The sequence below is a fragment of the Teleopsis dalmanni genome, chromosome 1 (assembly GCF_002237135.1).
Source record: "Teleopsis dalmanni isolate 2A chromosome 1, ASM223713v2, whole genome shotgun sequence".
NCBI lineage: Eukaryota > Metazoa > Arthropoda > Insecta > Diptera > Diopsidae > Teleopsis > Teleopsis dalmanni.
The window spans coordinates 68,502,142-68,517,725 of record NC_051846.1 but is presented as its reverse complement, the minus strand read 5'-3'; the positions used below and the strand labels follow the sequence as shown (position 1 = coordinate 68,517,725).

The 15,584-nt window shown below is 30.4% G+C and overlaps 3 protein-coding genes across 3 annotated transcripts; 2 read left to right on the top strand and 1 right to left on the bottom strand.

Moving 5' to 3' along the window:
- The first annotated feature begins 9,830 nt into the window (after positions 1 to 9,830).
- LOC119683868 (pollen-specific leucine-rich repeat extensin-like protein 4) lies at positions 9,831 to 10,713 on the top strand. Its single transcript, XM_038097741.1, has one exon. It carries the CDS (start codon positions 9,943 to 9,945, stop codon positions 10,711 to 10,713), a length of 771 nt encoding a protein of 256 aa, XP_037953669.1. The 5' UTR covers positions 9,831 to 9,942.
- A 2,713-nt stretch (positions 10,714 to 13,426) lies between these two features.
- Positions 13,427 to 14,457, top strand: LOC119671748. Its single transcript, XM_038082509.1, has 2 exons — positions 13,427 to 13,639; positions 13,696 to 14,457. The coding sequence occupies exons 1-2, from the start codon at positions 13,516 to 13,518 to the stop codon at positions 14,364 to 14,366; spliced, it is 795 nt and encodes a 264-aa protein (XP_037938437.1). The 5' UTR covers positions 13,427 to 13,515; the 3' UTR covers positions 14,367 to 14,457.
- On the bottom strand, positions 14,422 to 15,422 carry LOC119671747. Its single transcript, XM_038082508.1, has one exon. It carries the CDS (start codon positions 15,350 to 15,352, stop codon positions 14,522 to 14,524), a length of 831 nt encoding a protein of 276 aa, XP_037938436.1. The 5' UTR covers positions 15,353 to 15,422; the 3' UTR covers positions 14,422 to 14,521.
- Positions 15,423 to 15,584: the final 162 nt, after the last annotated feature.

The window sequence follows — 15,584 nt, the reverse complement described above, 5'->3', positions numbered from 1 at the left end:
ATGTAGAGTTTCATGTGTATTTTTGTACGAAATGGGTGTTAGTACCAAGCTTTAGATTACTCCAATAGAAAAGAATAGTCTGCATGATCACGACATTTAAGCTATCCTTAAATAATTTCGACTCGAAAAATTTCTTTGAAAAAGGCTTAAAAATTATGACAGAAGTATCCAGAATTTGCTATATCTCTATGCTTAAAAATATTATATCGACTAATTTCGGTCAAAATCACTTTTTTATACTAAAAATATCTATGTATAGATGAATAGATAGATATAGATGCATAGATAAATAATAAATTATCTCTGTTCAAGCGTAGTTTAAAATGAAAACTCTTTGGATTTAGTATTACTCCTTGACTATACCAAATTTGTGCGTTTTTATCGAAAAAAACACAAATTTTCTTGCTCTCAAATAAAATTCCGATTGCAGGAATATCTTTTACAAAAAAAATAATATGGAACTACTATATTTTCTTAGCCCATTCAATCACAAAAAATAAATCGTGTCCAAATGGTAAATATTTGATGTAATAAAACTTGGTATATGACGTCAGCCTTTTAAATGATAATAAAAAAAGAAATTTGGGTTTATAGAAAAATTTTTGTTTCTTAACATAACCTCACTCAAGTTCAATACTCTATTATTTATGAACGCCATAATTTCTTTCTGTTGCATTACAAAGAATTACAAACACAGTACTTTAGGGAACACACACTTAATATGCAGATAACTTCTTAAAATCCAGTATATTGCTCTTTGTGTGTGATAAAATACTTACACAGTCTTCACTTAGTCTCTCTCTCTGTGTCTGCAGAGACACTCCAGAGATGTTCGGAAATATTGTTCTGGACATTCTGAATAGTCGTCCAGACTTATACGACGTATTTTAAACGAACCAGCTCACTACCAAATCATTGTTTCGGGGTAGATGCAGATTAATCTAACACAATTACCATTCCGGTATGAATTTCCATTGCCTCTAATGCTTACCAATTTTCAATATTAAAAATACGAGTACACTAACACATTGTCTTAATAAAAATAGTTTATTTTAGAAATCAAGAATTAAAAAATATGGAAGCATAATTCTGAAAATACATTATATGTACCATATATCTATGTATATAATTGTATATACAAATAAATCATTTTGAGTGACTTTTATTTCAACACAGTTGATATCGCGGTGGTAGCCTTATTAGATTTATGCAAAAGGGGTTCTTCAGGTCTAGCGTGCGGTCAGTGTCTCATCCGTGATATCACGGACAAGTTTTACTTCACTTTTCACATATTTATTTTTGTTTTCATATTATTTATATAGATAGTTTTATACATACTATATTTATAAATCGTTTCATAATTTTGTTACATTCTGTTATATTTTATAAGATGTAGGAGTATGTCGTCCGCAATCGTATTCTGTCCTTCTTCTTCACAACCTTCTTCTTTTTTTAAACTTTTTTTTTAGTTTATAACACTAATTTGATTATTACTGAAGTTACTATTTGACCCATCAAAAATTTCTTCCCTAGTCTTTGATTCCTTAGTTTGTTTCACAGAGGTGATGTTTTGAAATTCCTGAATTAATGCAGTCTTCTCAGTACGCCAAGCGCTTGAGTTGGCAGATGTTGTAGACTCATGAGCTATAGTTTTTGCTCTTGCTACCTTTCCTCCAGTAACAGTACTATTTCCACATAAAATTAATAATATTACACTTAAAAAAATTATTTTAAACATTTTATTAAAGCGAAAGAAGAAATTCAATTGGTTAAATTTTGTAAAACCTTACGTTTTTATATAATTTTGCTAAGACTAATGCAGAAGATAGCAAAGTTATTTTTCATTATCTTTATCTTTAACAATTAGTTTAAATTAACATTTCATTTGTTATTTTCTTTAAGTAATTATTTGGAATTATTTATATTTTTTTAGTTTATATTAATTTTTATGTTTTAAGATTGCACATGTCAGTCTTAATCAATATAAATAAATCATGAAAAGTTTTTACGTGGACGTAAAAAATACTATTTTTTAGTTTTATTTTAATTTCTGTTTAGAGTACAATTTAATAACAATCAATTTATTTTAATATATCCAACGGCACACAACCCTATACTATCAGAAGATTGTTGAAACTGAATGTACTGTTTATGTAGAGTTTGCTTATTGTAGTAACTTTATTTTCCAGTGCACGATCATGTAGCTATGCTAACTTGAATCGGAATTTGATTAATGGATTATGACCCTCTCTCTATCCTAATCCAAATTTCTCTTTCCATAATCGGCATCAACATGACAGTACTGCAGGAAGGTACCAGGTTTACTTCTAAAAAGCCCTGGAAACAACTCTTCCAACCAGTGGCGTAACTACATTTTTTGGGCCCATAAGCAAATTCTAACTAAGGAGCTCCTACTAACATCTTTTTATACCCTTTACACGAAAAAATGTAAAAAGAGTATATTAAGCTTGTCAAGATTTTCATAACGAATTAAAGAAAAGGTCGAAAATACCATAAGGTATATATCAGTTTATGTATATATATAATTATTCAGTTCAAACTACTCTCTTAGCTTTCAACTCTTCGAATGAAACTTTACACACATTCTTTTCGGGAGTGGACGCTGTTCACCATCTGATTTGATTGGAATTAGCCTACTAATTCTTATAGATGTATGTATTTTTATTTTTTCTGACAAATTTTTCCCATCCCGAAATCAAAAACACCATTGATTTGTTTGATTAGAAAATAACCAGCACGGCTTACAATATACTGAATCCAATAATTTTGAATAGCATAACCAAAGTCGTGGCACTATTCCATATTTTGTTTTTAAATTATAGTATGAAGTATTGAAACTTGTATTTTCTTGAATAGGATCCTTCGGAAATGGCTCTTGTAATCTCTCGTGATCGGAAGAATTAGTCTGTTTAGTATTTCTTCTATCGTGGTCGGAAGAATTAGTCTGTTCAGTATTTCTTCTCTCGTGATCAGAAGAATTAGTCTATTCAGAAGTCTGTTTCAGTATTTGAACAATATATCAATTTATTCTCTGTATCACAATTAGCAAAGACATCATTTAAATCGTTCACTTCTTCACTTTTGTTGTCATTTATTTTTAGAAAATTGTCTAGTATTGGTCATTTCTTTAATGTTTCTTCTCGTTCGTTTTGCTCTTTTCTTTTCTTGGCTCCACTTAAATATCAACACAAAGAAATTTTAAAGATTTTCTTGAAATTACAAATGCAACCTTGTTCGAAAACCAAAATTTAAGTTATTCCAACATAAAACGTTTCGTTCCACTTTTGAGAATTTATTAAAAATAAATATAATGAATATATAAATTTATAATGAGGCCCCCTAAATTCGGGGGCCCGAAAGCGTTGCTTTCAGTCGCTTCCCTGTAGTTACTCCACTGCTTCCACCATAAATACTTACTGTACGCTTACCGAAACTCAGTACTATATGTTAGTCTAACAAGTTGAAGGCTATCTTCGACTTAGAAGGTACGATGGAAATTTTAGCTACAGAAGGTGATCATGGCAAACTTTTGCTACCACCTGGAATATGCCAGATATTTTTTTCCGCAGGGAAGGTGCTGAGATATCATGTGGGTTTAAGGAAGTTGAATTTATTTTATATTAATTTAATTTAATTTTTAAAAATTAATTTAAATTCTAATACAAATTTTACTCTCTTCTATATTACAGTTACGTAGAAACTTTTTAGTAAAAAACTAATATTCGCTATACCATTATATATTTTTCAATGATTGGTTTATTTAAATGACGGTAGAGTTTATTCTTTTGTCTAAGTAGCGCATAGGCAACGTTTTGATACCATATACGACGGGAATCTGAAAAGCAGATTACATGAAAAGTGGATGTACTAAATAGGTAATAGTGCATTAGAAAGAAGAGGATAATTAAGGAGTTGGATTGGGGATAAGTGAGACTTATGAAACAGGATCAGAACAAAGACACATGGCCACTTCTATTGTGTGGATCCAAAGGTCGAATGCACTAAGGTTTGCATGTGTAGTGGCGCAGGATAGGCGACACACATTAGAACAGATGTAGTTTAGGCACACATTAGGAATTGATTTATTTATGCGTGACAAGTAACTGTTTAACACATGGCTATATCCTGATCTTAATTGAGCTGATAGTTCTTGCTGAACGTTGAAGTCATCGTTCTTCCTGGGAAATGTTAGACGAGGACCTATTGAGAACTTTGTTGTAGAGCAATCGTGGTCTCGAAAAAAATATTACATATGTAAATCCACGTTTACGACCTCACTGATGTTAGCTTCATTACAAAACTTGTCCATATATCTGTAAGTCTAGTTCATAGACTTCTTTAATAGTAAATCTCAATCTTGAAAAACCTAAACATTTGCAGAGAAAATGCTAGTTAATATTGGCACTAAAATATAACAACAAAAATATATTACAAATGTTTAGTATTCAGTACGTTTGGATTATATTATTACGTGAAGGACATTTGCCCTTCATCACACTCTGAATAAACTACTAAATAGAAGCGAATAAATAATAGTGAAGACACAAGAAAAGTTCTCTTTTTAAAAGAAAAGTTCTTCTCTTTATATTCAATTGAATTTTTTTTAACCGGGTCAAGTACTACCCAATGCCGATCTTTATGGTATTTGGAAATATATTTTAATTTAAATAATCTGGGTATATTATTTTGGTCTGCAAGAGTTTGGCATTGATCTATTATATAATATTGTACTGACATAACGCGAAGAGTACTTTAATGCCATACATATATTATGCTGTACTATATATAATCACATTATATATACAAATTTATTACTAATTATTTCGAGGAATAAATAAATCATTCATTTTGATAAAACGTTCATTTTTTTTAATTACTGAAAAAGATAATTTTACATATAACCATAAATAACATTTTAGTTTTAGAAATATTTGGATTGAATGGTATATAAAGAGCAAAGTTGTAAAGAAAAATTTAGTTCAACATTAAAATGTTAAAAACAATTTTGCTTAGTTATCTTTTAATCATTTGGTTGAAGGATATGTCTGTAGCTGATCCGTTGCCAAGACATCATGATTCAGATTATGACGACTACGATCCGGATGAATACTGGAATGCTTCCACTCCTAACCATCAACTTACAACTACTACTGACCCTCTTTATATATATTTGCGTGAAGAAATATTATCTATTATTCACCAACATCAAACTAATCATATTAAAAATAAACACGTAGCTGCAAAGCAAGAGCAACATATTATAAATGGGTCAATAAACGACATTAACAATAATGATCATGGCACCATAAATATTGGAGAAATTAATTCACGTGAGGAGAATAAAAAAGAATAAGAAAAACTGTAACCAATACCTATTACAACACGTGACCAGGTATAAGTGATAAAACTTACATAGCATATATATAAAAAAATATATAATTATAAATTTATAAATAATATATGTAACAATATATATGAATAAATAAATTTAAAAAGAATATTTCAAATTTAATAAGCTGAATAGCTCCCACATTATTTACAGCACGTCAAAAACACGTTTGCAAATTACATTCACTCTTTTAATTAAAAATTATAACTCCTATGGGAAGTAATCTTCCTTCGAAAATAAAAGCAGGGGAAAGTTTTCCTAACACTTGCAATTGCAAAATTATGTATTGGTAATTAAACCAATATATTAAGAACTATTAAAAAAGTATACTTGTTGATAAAACTGTATGGTCAACTTAGGAATTCATATAAATATTAAATTTTATGTAATGTTTATTAATTAAAAGTAATTAAAAATTACTTAAATTGCCATAACAAGCCATTATCGGTGCGCTCAGTCTCGTACCAGAGCGCTCCTCAGTCTCATATGAGAGCACTTCTCAGTCTCGTAGAACAAGTGCGGTTAGTGCTCCCTCAAATTGATCACTTCACCAGAGACATTCTACCTGTAAACATTTTTCTTTCAACTGCCGTTTCAAACACTTAATTCGCTAGACTATCCTCATTCATTCTCACTACATGGACAAGTCAATGAAATCGTTGGATGGTAATTCACAGATTTATATCAATGGCATACAGCTTTTAACTAATTCGGATACAGTAGTCGTTGCAAACTTGTAAAGAACACAGAAGCAGGGATGGGATGAGAGACCTATAGACCATAAGTTCTGTTGGTCAAGAAATAACTCATCATCCCAATTGTCTAATGACTTCATAGTAGCACCTTACCGCAACGGCATTTCTTCTTCTGATCTCTGGGCAATTAATATTTAGCAATTTTTTCAATTATATAAAAAATTTATGAAAAACTATTTAGATGCCTTATCATACCTTATCCAAACAATATGATACGGACTGTGAACATACCTAAAAAGAGGCATCAAAGTTATATATAAAGTATCGCTTACAGTAGTGCAACAGATATAAATATAGGCTTAGAAAAATATTGTGCTTTTAGAAGGACGCATTTTTCCACTTTTTATCCGAACAATATAATCTGGATTGGGTACATAGTTAAGACGTGACAACTACTAACAAAGCTTCATATTAAGTATTGGCTAGAAAAGTTCAACAAATATACACAAAGGGATAGGAAAAAACTTGTGTTGTTGGCAGAAAGCACTTTATGGTTTTTTGTCGAAACAATATAATCTGAGCTAAGTACATACATAAGTTCAGTATGCTGGAGAGACATTTATGCTGGAGAGATTTAAAAAGGAAAGAAAAGACTAGCACAAAAATTTAAATTAATTTATTGAAATTTAGCTGGCCAAACAACGAATATTGTCAAATACTTATAGAACTAAGCTCTGCCACTTGCAGTCGAAACAAATTATATACAGATTATATATATATTAAAGAGAAATTCGAATATTTCCTAATACCACTGATGATGAGTGCTCGGCAATACTCGTTGTATGGTCAGCCAATTTTCAATATTATTACGTTTAAGCTATTTGAGCCAGTGCACTTGAGCACTTTTACTCTCTATTAACTGCGAGGTATCTTCAAAGCACCTCTTTACGCCTTGACTGGATTATTGTCATCATTTCATCAGACTAGGCAATAATTGACCTCAGATCTGACTGTCGAATGTCATTCGTCCTAGTGTACCATGGTACTTTAAAGTCTTCTCAGAGCCTGGCTTTGTACATTTCTAGCTAGCGAATAGTAGTGTTTGAGGCTTTGCTAAACACTACACATCCATATAAAAGTCACGAACTTAAATTTTTGTTGTCTTCTCATTTCTAATCGAACGCTTTTAACTTTTAAATAGTTTCTTTTTGTCATAGGACGCGCCACTTTCGGCTAGAAAAAATTAACTTTAAAGTAAATGTAGTTTGCACACATTTTATTAAAGAATTGTAAAAAATGTTGAAATAATATATTCATTTGAATTAATTTTTTTCATTTAATTTTCTGCAATTGTAATTTTAATTTTTTTGTATATATTTTTTATTATATTGATCATCTTTAGTTAACATCCTCATTTGAGTTCATATCTCCTTGATTAACAACGCCAACATCATTATGATTAAAGTTACTCACTGATCCTGATATAGATTGTGACTTATTATTTTGGTGTTCTGATTGACTTGACGAATTTGAACTGAAATATTGTTGAAGAATAGTAATCATTTGTTGATTAAGTGCTTTCATAGGATCGGTTGTTGAGGATGTGTCCTGTGAATTTGGAGTGGTAGCAGTAGGTGTAGTCATTGTTGTAGTAGTGGTAGTAGCAATCGTAGTCGTGTCAACATTCCATCTTTGAGGAACAGCAATTGACATTTTCCCACACAAAGTGTACAATAATAAACTGAGTAAACTTATTTTGAACATTTTACTAAGACTAAAATTTTTCTACAGGTCCATTCTTTATATACCATTTAACTCAAATAATTTCTAAAGATAATATAGTATTTTTAATTATAAACAAACATTTTTTTTAACATTTACAGATAAATTATCAGCAAACTTTTGATTTATTTATTTTTAAAAGTAGTAAGTCATAAATTATGAAAATATAATAAATTGAATTCTTCAAAATAACTTTATAAAAATTATGATAATATATACATATTTCATATTGAATTTCCTTAAAAGAAACTATTGTATTTTTAATAGAGAGGTTTTCGTGCAGTAATGAATTGCAACAAAAAAATATACCATTATCAGAAGCATTTTTTGATGTATTATATTATATTACCAAGGTTTGAACTTCTACCCTGCCATATTTGAAACTCAGAGTCAGTGCTAATTACGCAACTGACTCAAAGCCGTACCTGAGTTGTGTGTTCTAAATTGGAATTTTGTTATTCCGTTGTAAAAGTCCATTAACAAGTTTACTTACTGTATTATATTAAAACGGAATTATAAACCAGCTATAGAATAATTGAATTAATTAATTACAGTTATTTTTAATTGTAAGATTTCAGTACTATTCTTTTTTGTTGAATTATTAAAATATATTTGACTTTATTTGCAATTTCTTTTTGCAACAAATATATACATTTTTATTTTTATTATATATTTACAATTACTTATAATACCCTATTTTAATTATAGATAATATTTACATTTTAGTTAGATACCAATGGAATAGTGATATATATCACTTTTAGATTCGTTTTAGACTTGTTTTAGATTCGTGTCTTTTCAATAATCCTACATTAGAGCCCATATGTGACAGAACGTATGACGGGACTTAGTTCTACATAAGTTTGGAAAACAAAAGATTATTTTTAATCTCCACTAAGAACTAGTATATTTTTGTTTTAAATATTTTTAAAATAAAAAAATTCTAAATCCTATCGACATACTTAACTAGATATGTTAATCATCTAACATTATATGGTTTTTCTAATGAAGTGATAAACAATAATCCAGTCAAGGCGCAAAGAGGAGTTTCGTAGAAACCTCGCAGTTAATGGAGAGTAAAAGTGCTCACGTGCACTGACTCAACTCAACTAGCCTCAACATAGATTTTATTAAAGTGAAAGAAGAATTTCACTTGGTTAAATTTTGTAAAACCTTACGTTTTTATATAATGTTGCTAAGACTAATGCAGAAGATATCAAAGTTATTTATTATTATCTTTATCTTTAACAATTATTTTAAATTAACTTTTCACATTTTTTTAATTACGTTGTTCCCTCTGTAAAGAAAACAATTCCAATTTTCATTTAGAAAAATAAAATAAAATTCTAAAATACCAGAATACCAGTACACTATTATAAAAATTGGTTCCAAGAACGGCCGGGTCTACATCCCAGAGCCACTCGTCGCCTGTAACGACCAAGTACCGTTCAACGTCTGCCAAAGTGACTTAAGCAACGGGTTACAACAACACATAAAAATTAATTTGATATATTTAGATTGTAATAAATCTTTACTTATTTTACAGGTTTTACCTGAAAAATATACTTTGAAATAAAATTGTGTGTTATAAATATTATTTCTATTATTGATGCTATTATTTCAAAGTAAACCATGTGCCCACCACACATTATATAAAAATACATAATAAACAATTATTATGTGATATGCATTTAATATAAGAAATATGCACATAACTCATTGAAATTAAAATATTGAGAGTTGTAAATGTGTACGCTCACCTTTTGGGCAAGAATTTCTCAAAAGCGTCGAATTGAAACACTTAACCTCAAGCACGTATCAACGGTCACCAAACCTGGCGGGTTTTTTTCTCTTTTACATAAACCAAAAAAGGCAGCCAAAACTGTTACCAAAAAAAAAAATTATTGTAATGCACACACACTATTTCACGGTCATACCTTGTCATTTAATTTTTGTTGATTATTTAATTAAAAAATAGTATTTAATCACTGCGATTCCTAAATTTAAATGTAGTTTCGATCTAACGGTGCGTATTGTAACAGCTAAAGACTCAAAATGGCAAAAAGCTTTGAAATTATATTGATCGCATGTTTATTAATTGCGCTTACTTATGCGGAGCCACCGAGACAGCGTGTGCGTTTTCCAGGACCAGCCAAGATTACAAAATTGCCAGCTATACTAGCAAATCAGGAATTAGCTCCAGCACCTTATCCGCCGGCAGGCTTACAACCAGACCCACCTTTTGAATTACCTACTGAACAAATTTACGGACCGCCAGATCAAACTTATGGACCACCAGATCAAACGTACGGCCCACCGGATCAAAAATATGGACCACCAGATCAAACTTATAAACCACAAAATCAAATATACTGGCAACCACAACAGGCACATGATATACCAGACGACAATAATGCATTACCTGAAAGTGCATCCATTATTGACTCACGTGATTTTTTCCCACAAACAGAATTCACCTTACCTTATGCACAACGCTTAATTGTTTTTCGTCCTTCACGCCGACCAGCGCCAATACGTAGACCTGCAAATAGTTTACTTCCAGCTAATATATACCCCCAAACTCAACTTACATTACCGCACCCACAACGTTTAACAACGTTCCGACCTATACGTCGCCCAACCGCTTTTCGAAACCCCAACTCAAAACCAGCTCAATTTAGCAGGCCACAACCACCGAAACCTGTAAAAATAAGCGTTGGCAGCAGACCACAACAGATCTTTGCACAATTACCACCAATAATTAGAAATCCAATTCGTACTGGCAATCGTATTATCGCCTACTCTGATCGTTTGCAGAGTTGGTAGATTCAAAATAGTTATTAATTTATATCCTCAATATTGTGTAAATAAATGTTTATGTAAATCATTTTTAAACTTTATTTGAAATTGACCAACTGTTGAAATCTGTTTAAAAAAATATTTTGAAAGTGACAAGTAGTGAATAAATAAATAGGTCGCTCATATGAAACACATATAAAAGAAAGAGAAAAATAATTTTTACAAAAGCAAAGAGTAAAGTAAAGGACATTGACAGAAATTCTGACACAACATATTTAAGAGTAGACAAAATGTGTATGTTAATTAAATAAATTATTATATATTATTTTAGGTGCATTTGGCAGCTCTTAAGCGTAGCAAAAAACAGTAAGTTGCTCGCTTAAAGCTACTAAAATGTACGCAAAACAACAACACTGCTGTCTCTATCTAAACACCATATCAGTAAACTGCGTATCGATATAATATGGCGATAACATTGGCCGGAAATGGCTCGTTTTGAATGAGCCATTTGAAAGTGTTCACATTTGTTGCAATTCGTTTGTTCTCATTTCAAACAGCTGATTTTTGAACTTGCCAGTTGATTTGATTTTGGGCCTGTGCCAAAAAAATGTTGTATGAAGGTTTAATATGCCTTCAAACCTTACAATATAAACTTAAAACTTATTTTTATCTTCGATTAATTACTTTATGGGAAGTAGAAGTAGAAGATCTAAAAAGAGGTGCATCGTTTTCAAGAAAATACAACCACCAAACATTTGTTTACCTTTTTTTGTAAATATGTCAAAAACAGCTTTTTGAATCTGTCAAAAAACCATGAAGAGGTTTTATTTAGGGTATGCTCAATGTATTCTTTTGTATTTGAAACATATTTAGAACGCATGCGAACATCGTTGGAACGCATTCATACAAAATGTGATGGAATGTCCCATTTGCGCTTGAAATTTTGTATGCAGGAATGAGACATTTGCTTCTCATTTTCAATTTTTGACCAAAATGAGCCATTTTCGGGTAGTGTAAATGCCGTATAACTTAATTTTCAAGTTACTAAGCCCTACGTCAACTTAAATTATATTAAATTAATATTAAAGAACTATAATAAGTCAAGTAAAATTGTTAATAAAACTTTCCCAGAAAATTAACAAAACTCCAGAAAAATGTGCAAACATAAGAGTCAAGTACGGCTTTGGATCAGTTGGTTAAGGTGCGGTGACTCTAATCTTCAAATTTGGCAGTGCACGAGTTCGATTCCTGGTACTTGTGGTCTCAAAAAATTACTTACGAATAATTAAATACAAAAATTATTTCCAAGATCACTGATAATAGGTATTTGGCAATACTCGAACCAGCTATATGGTCAGCCAAAAATTCAAATAAATAAAATAATATAAAAATCATTTTTGTTACTGTAGCTCACTACTGTTCAAAACTTCTCTATAATAAATATATATTTCTGTATTTCGCTAAGATTTATCTCATTTTATTTTAATTGTTAAATAATCTTAAAATTAAAAAAAAATTAAAGCTTTTTTTTAATCACATATTAAAATAATTTTTTACCCTTTGACGTAGAAAAAAATAATTACAATATGTTTTTAATACTTACAATTAGTACATAATGTCAATATTGTTAAATGACCTTATAATTTCAAAAATTCCTCTCATCACATCATTACATTTTTGTATGAGCAGTTTCAAAAATACAGTGAACACATTTTCACAAAAAATGGTTTGATTCAAACCACAATTACGATTTACATAAACAAATTACAGTTACTTATATGACAATTAACTAACATATATCAATTATTTTGCCAATGTTTTAATAAATTAAATATGACAGTACAGTAGCGACAGTCAGTGACAATAATAAATTAACAATCAATTACAACTACAAATTACAAATTTTTCTTTCTTTCACAAAAAATGTTTAAAACACATACTACTTCCACTAATATAGCTGAGCTCAAAACTAATTTTTTTACTATTAACATTTATGAGAAATCCGCGATATATGCTCCAGCGCCATCTAGCACACAATTTAACAACACCACTGTGGCACTAAAATCAACTTAAGTATTAGAGAAGAAGAAGACGCATAGCATCATTTTTCGTTTTAACCAGAAGCACAATAACAAACAATATATAGAATACACTAAGACCCCGATTTGCGTCGTTAATTGGGACCGACAAAATGAGACACAATTCGAATTATATTTCTCTACATATTTAATTTTCAAAAATATTTTGGTTTTTGATCACTTGTTGATGGAGAATTACCTCTAAATTCAATGGCATACTTTTTTAATTCTGATTTTTTATCCACATGGATAGAAGGGATTCCATTTTTACAATTAATGGACTTCTAGTTCTTATAACTTGTTTGGCCTGCAAAAGTGTGTAACAGCTTTTCCATAGTCCTTTATCTTATCAGCATCATGTTTATAAATTGATTTTTCAGTTCTTACAGCTAAACTATTGTAACACCTAATTTACCTAATTTTTATCTAATTTACCCTACTCGAAATTCTGGTAAATACCAATATTCGCTGCCATACCGACATAATTTACTATTTCTCTCAATTTACTCGAACCCCCACACGGCCAAAATGTGACGCCAATCGAATCGGGGTGACGGAAAATCGGAGTGTTAGTGTAGCTAACTTGTATTGTAGTTAACTTGTTAACTACTGTGAATGGTTTCTAACACTGAATGCTATAGTGAATAGCTTATGATTTTGACGTTTTTGTGGTCAAATAAATAAACGCCGAATAAACCAAAATATATAAAAACCTGAGAAGTTGAACTAGCGTTATTGTTATTAACGAAGAATGGATACGAATATAAAACTAATAAGGACTGTTAAACAAAATCCTGTACTATATAGAAAGAATGTTTCATTAGTGGACAGAAGAGAGGGTTGGAAGCAATTAGCTGAACAATTTAATATGCCTGGTAAGAAGTATTAAACTTTAAAAAATGTTTTATTTAACAAAAAATTTTCTGTTTAGAACAAAATATAAAAAGCCGTTGGCATTTCTTAGTACAAAATTTTTTACACAATAAAACTTGTACATATAAAAAAGAAATGTCGTTTATGATTCCGCACTTAAGTGTTAAACCTAATATCACAAAAATTACAGCACCAAATGAATCGTCTAATATAATAAATCCGGAATTCTATATAACAGAAAAAGACATTGAGAATCCAAGTGATAATGAGGATTACGTGTTTTTGGAAGTAGAGCAATTGGATGAAAACGGCGACGAAGTAACAATAGTCGAAGAAGCCATTACAACCAACAATTACCTGCAAGAAGTCGAGGTGAAAACTCATAAAGTAAATAATCTTGATAAAAAAAGTGTGCAGCAGAAATCCACTGAAAAACCTAAACAAAATATTAAAACGGAAGATGAACAAAAACCTAAACAAGAGCATGCTGAAAAAGAGCAGTGCTCGAATGATGAAATCATAATTCCAGATATCGTTACTGTAAACACATCTTCAAATAATAACATTCAATCCCATGAAGAAACCACCAAAGTGGAAACTGATAAAAGTGCTGACAGTGAAGATGAGGATATGATATTTTGTAAATTAGTGATGGCGATGATGCAAAAAATGGACTCTGAAAAGAAGTTCAAAGTTAAAAAAGATATAATGCAAATATTATTCAGTTAAAACTGTACCGCTGTATTATTTCTATTTTAATTAGTTTTATGTATTACTTATATTAACATTAAATATATGCATTGTTATAGACAAACCACAATTAAAGTTCTTATGAATTCAAAAGTAACGTTTTAACTGGTGGCATTCGTATTGCTCATGATATTCTATAATTTTTTTATGACTCTGAAGCTGTCACATGAACAAAATCCGCGTGCACTTGAGAAGATGAATATAATTGGAGTTGTGAAATCTTTAACAAGCTCATTTTCAACAGCGTAATTGTGACCATTACGTAAAGAAGCTGTTAGTTGTCGGTGCCAACTGAAATCCGGATTTTCTTCAATTACAATAATTTTGAAAATGTTTAGTGGCTCCAAGTATGTTGCCAATAACTTACAACGTATAATAAGAATAATTTGTATATATGCACTAAACTTCAACCAACGTTGGAAATCGTTAATGCCGACATCTTTACCCGCATCAATGATCATTACCTTGCATTTGAAATCAAGAATTTTCTCAAATATGCTTTTCTCAAAAGGTACGTGAAATTTTTTAATATCATCATTGGTGATAACGATTTCTTTCGCATAAAATGGAATTGCCTTGTACCAGGGAAATGTTCTATTTGCGAAATCAGCCGCAACACCTTTACGCCATTCATGTAACCAACGAAATTTTTCAATTTGATAACTATCACCATTATATTCTACATAACCCGGATACTCTATTGTTGATATATCATCTTTACCCTGCTCATCATCGCTGTCGGCTTTAACACCTTCATGGAAGTGGCGAAATTCAATAGCTTTGCGAAAATCCTTGTAACCTTTAGTCGCTAATAAATTATTAGCCCACAGAAAGTCAAAACGATTTACTGGCTCAAAAAACTGAGACTTGTGAGTACTTTTGGTATCACATATATTATCGTCTAGTATTAACGGCCATAGATCATCAAAAAATTGAGCATTTAGAGTTATTTTTGATTCGGTCATGTCGACTACAACGTTAAATTTCAAAATTATATTAAATGATCAGAAAATTTTGTGCATATATTTTACAAAATGAAATAACAAATATACTTTTACTTTTATTTATTTGTAGTTTAAAATTTAGAGAAATATTTTTTAATTTATTTCACAGTCAACTTGATTGGGTGTTAACTTCATATTTAAATATTCTTTTTTATTACCAATTACATACTTATCTGCTCATTGTATCGTATAA

Bases quoted from the DNA above. Each gene is read 5' to 3' on its own strand.
- LOC119683868 (XM_038097741.1), top strand. From the start codon at position 9,943: ATGGCAAAAAGCTTTGAAATTATATTGATCGCATGTTTATTAATTGCG.
- LOC119671748 (XM_038082509.1), top strand. From the start codon at position 13,516: ATGGATACGAATATAAAACTAATAAGGACTGTTAAACAAAATCCTGTA. The intron at 13,640-13,695 runs GTAAGAAGTATT...TTTTCTGTTTAG, and splicing joins TGAACAATTTAATATGCCTG to AACAAAATATAAAAAGCCGT.
- LOC119671747 (XM_038082508.1), bottom strand. From the start codon at position 15,352: ATGACCGAATCAAAAATAACTCTAAATGCTCAATTTTTTGATGATCTA.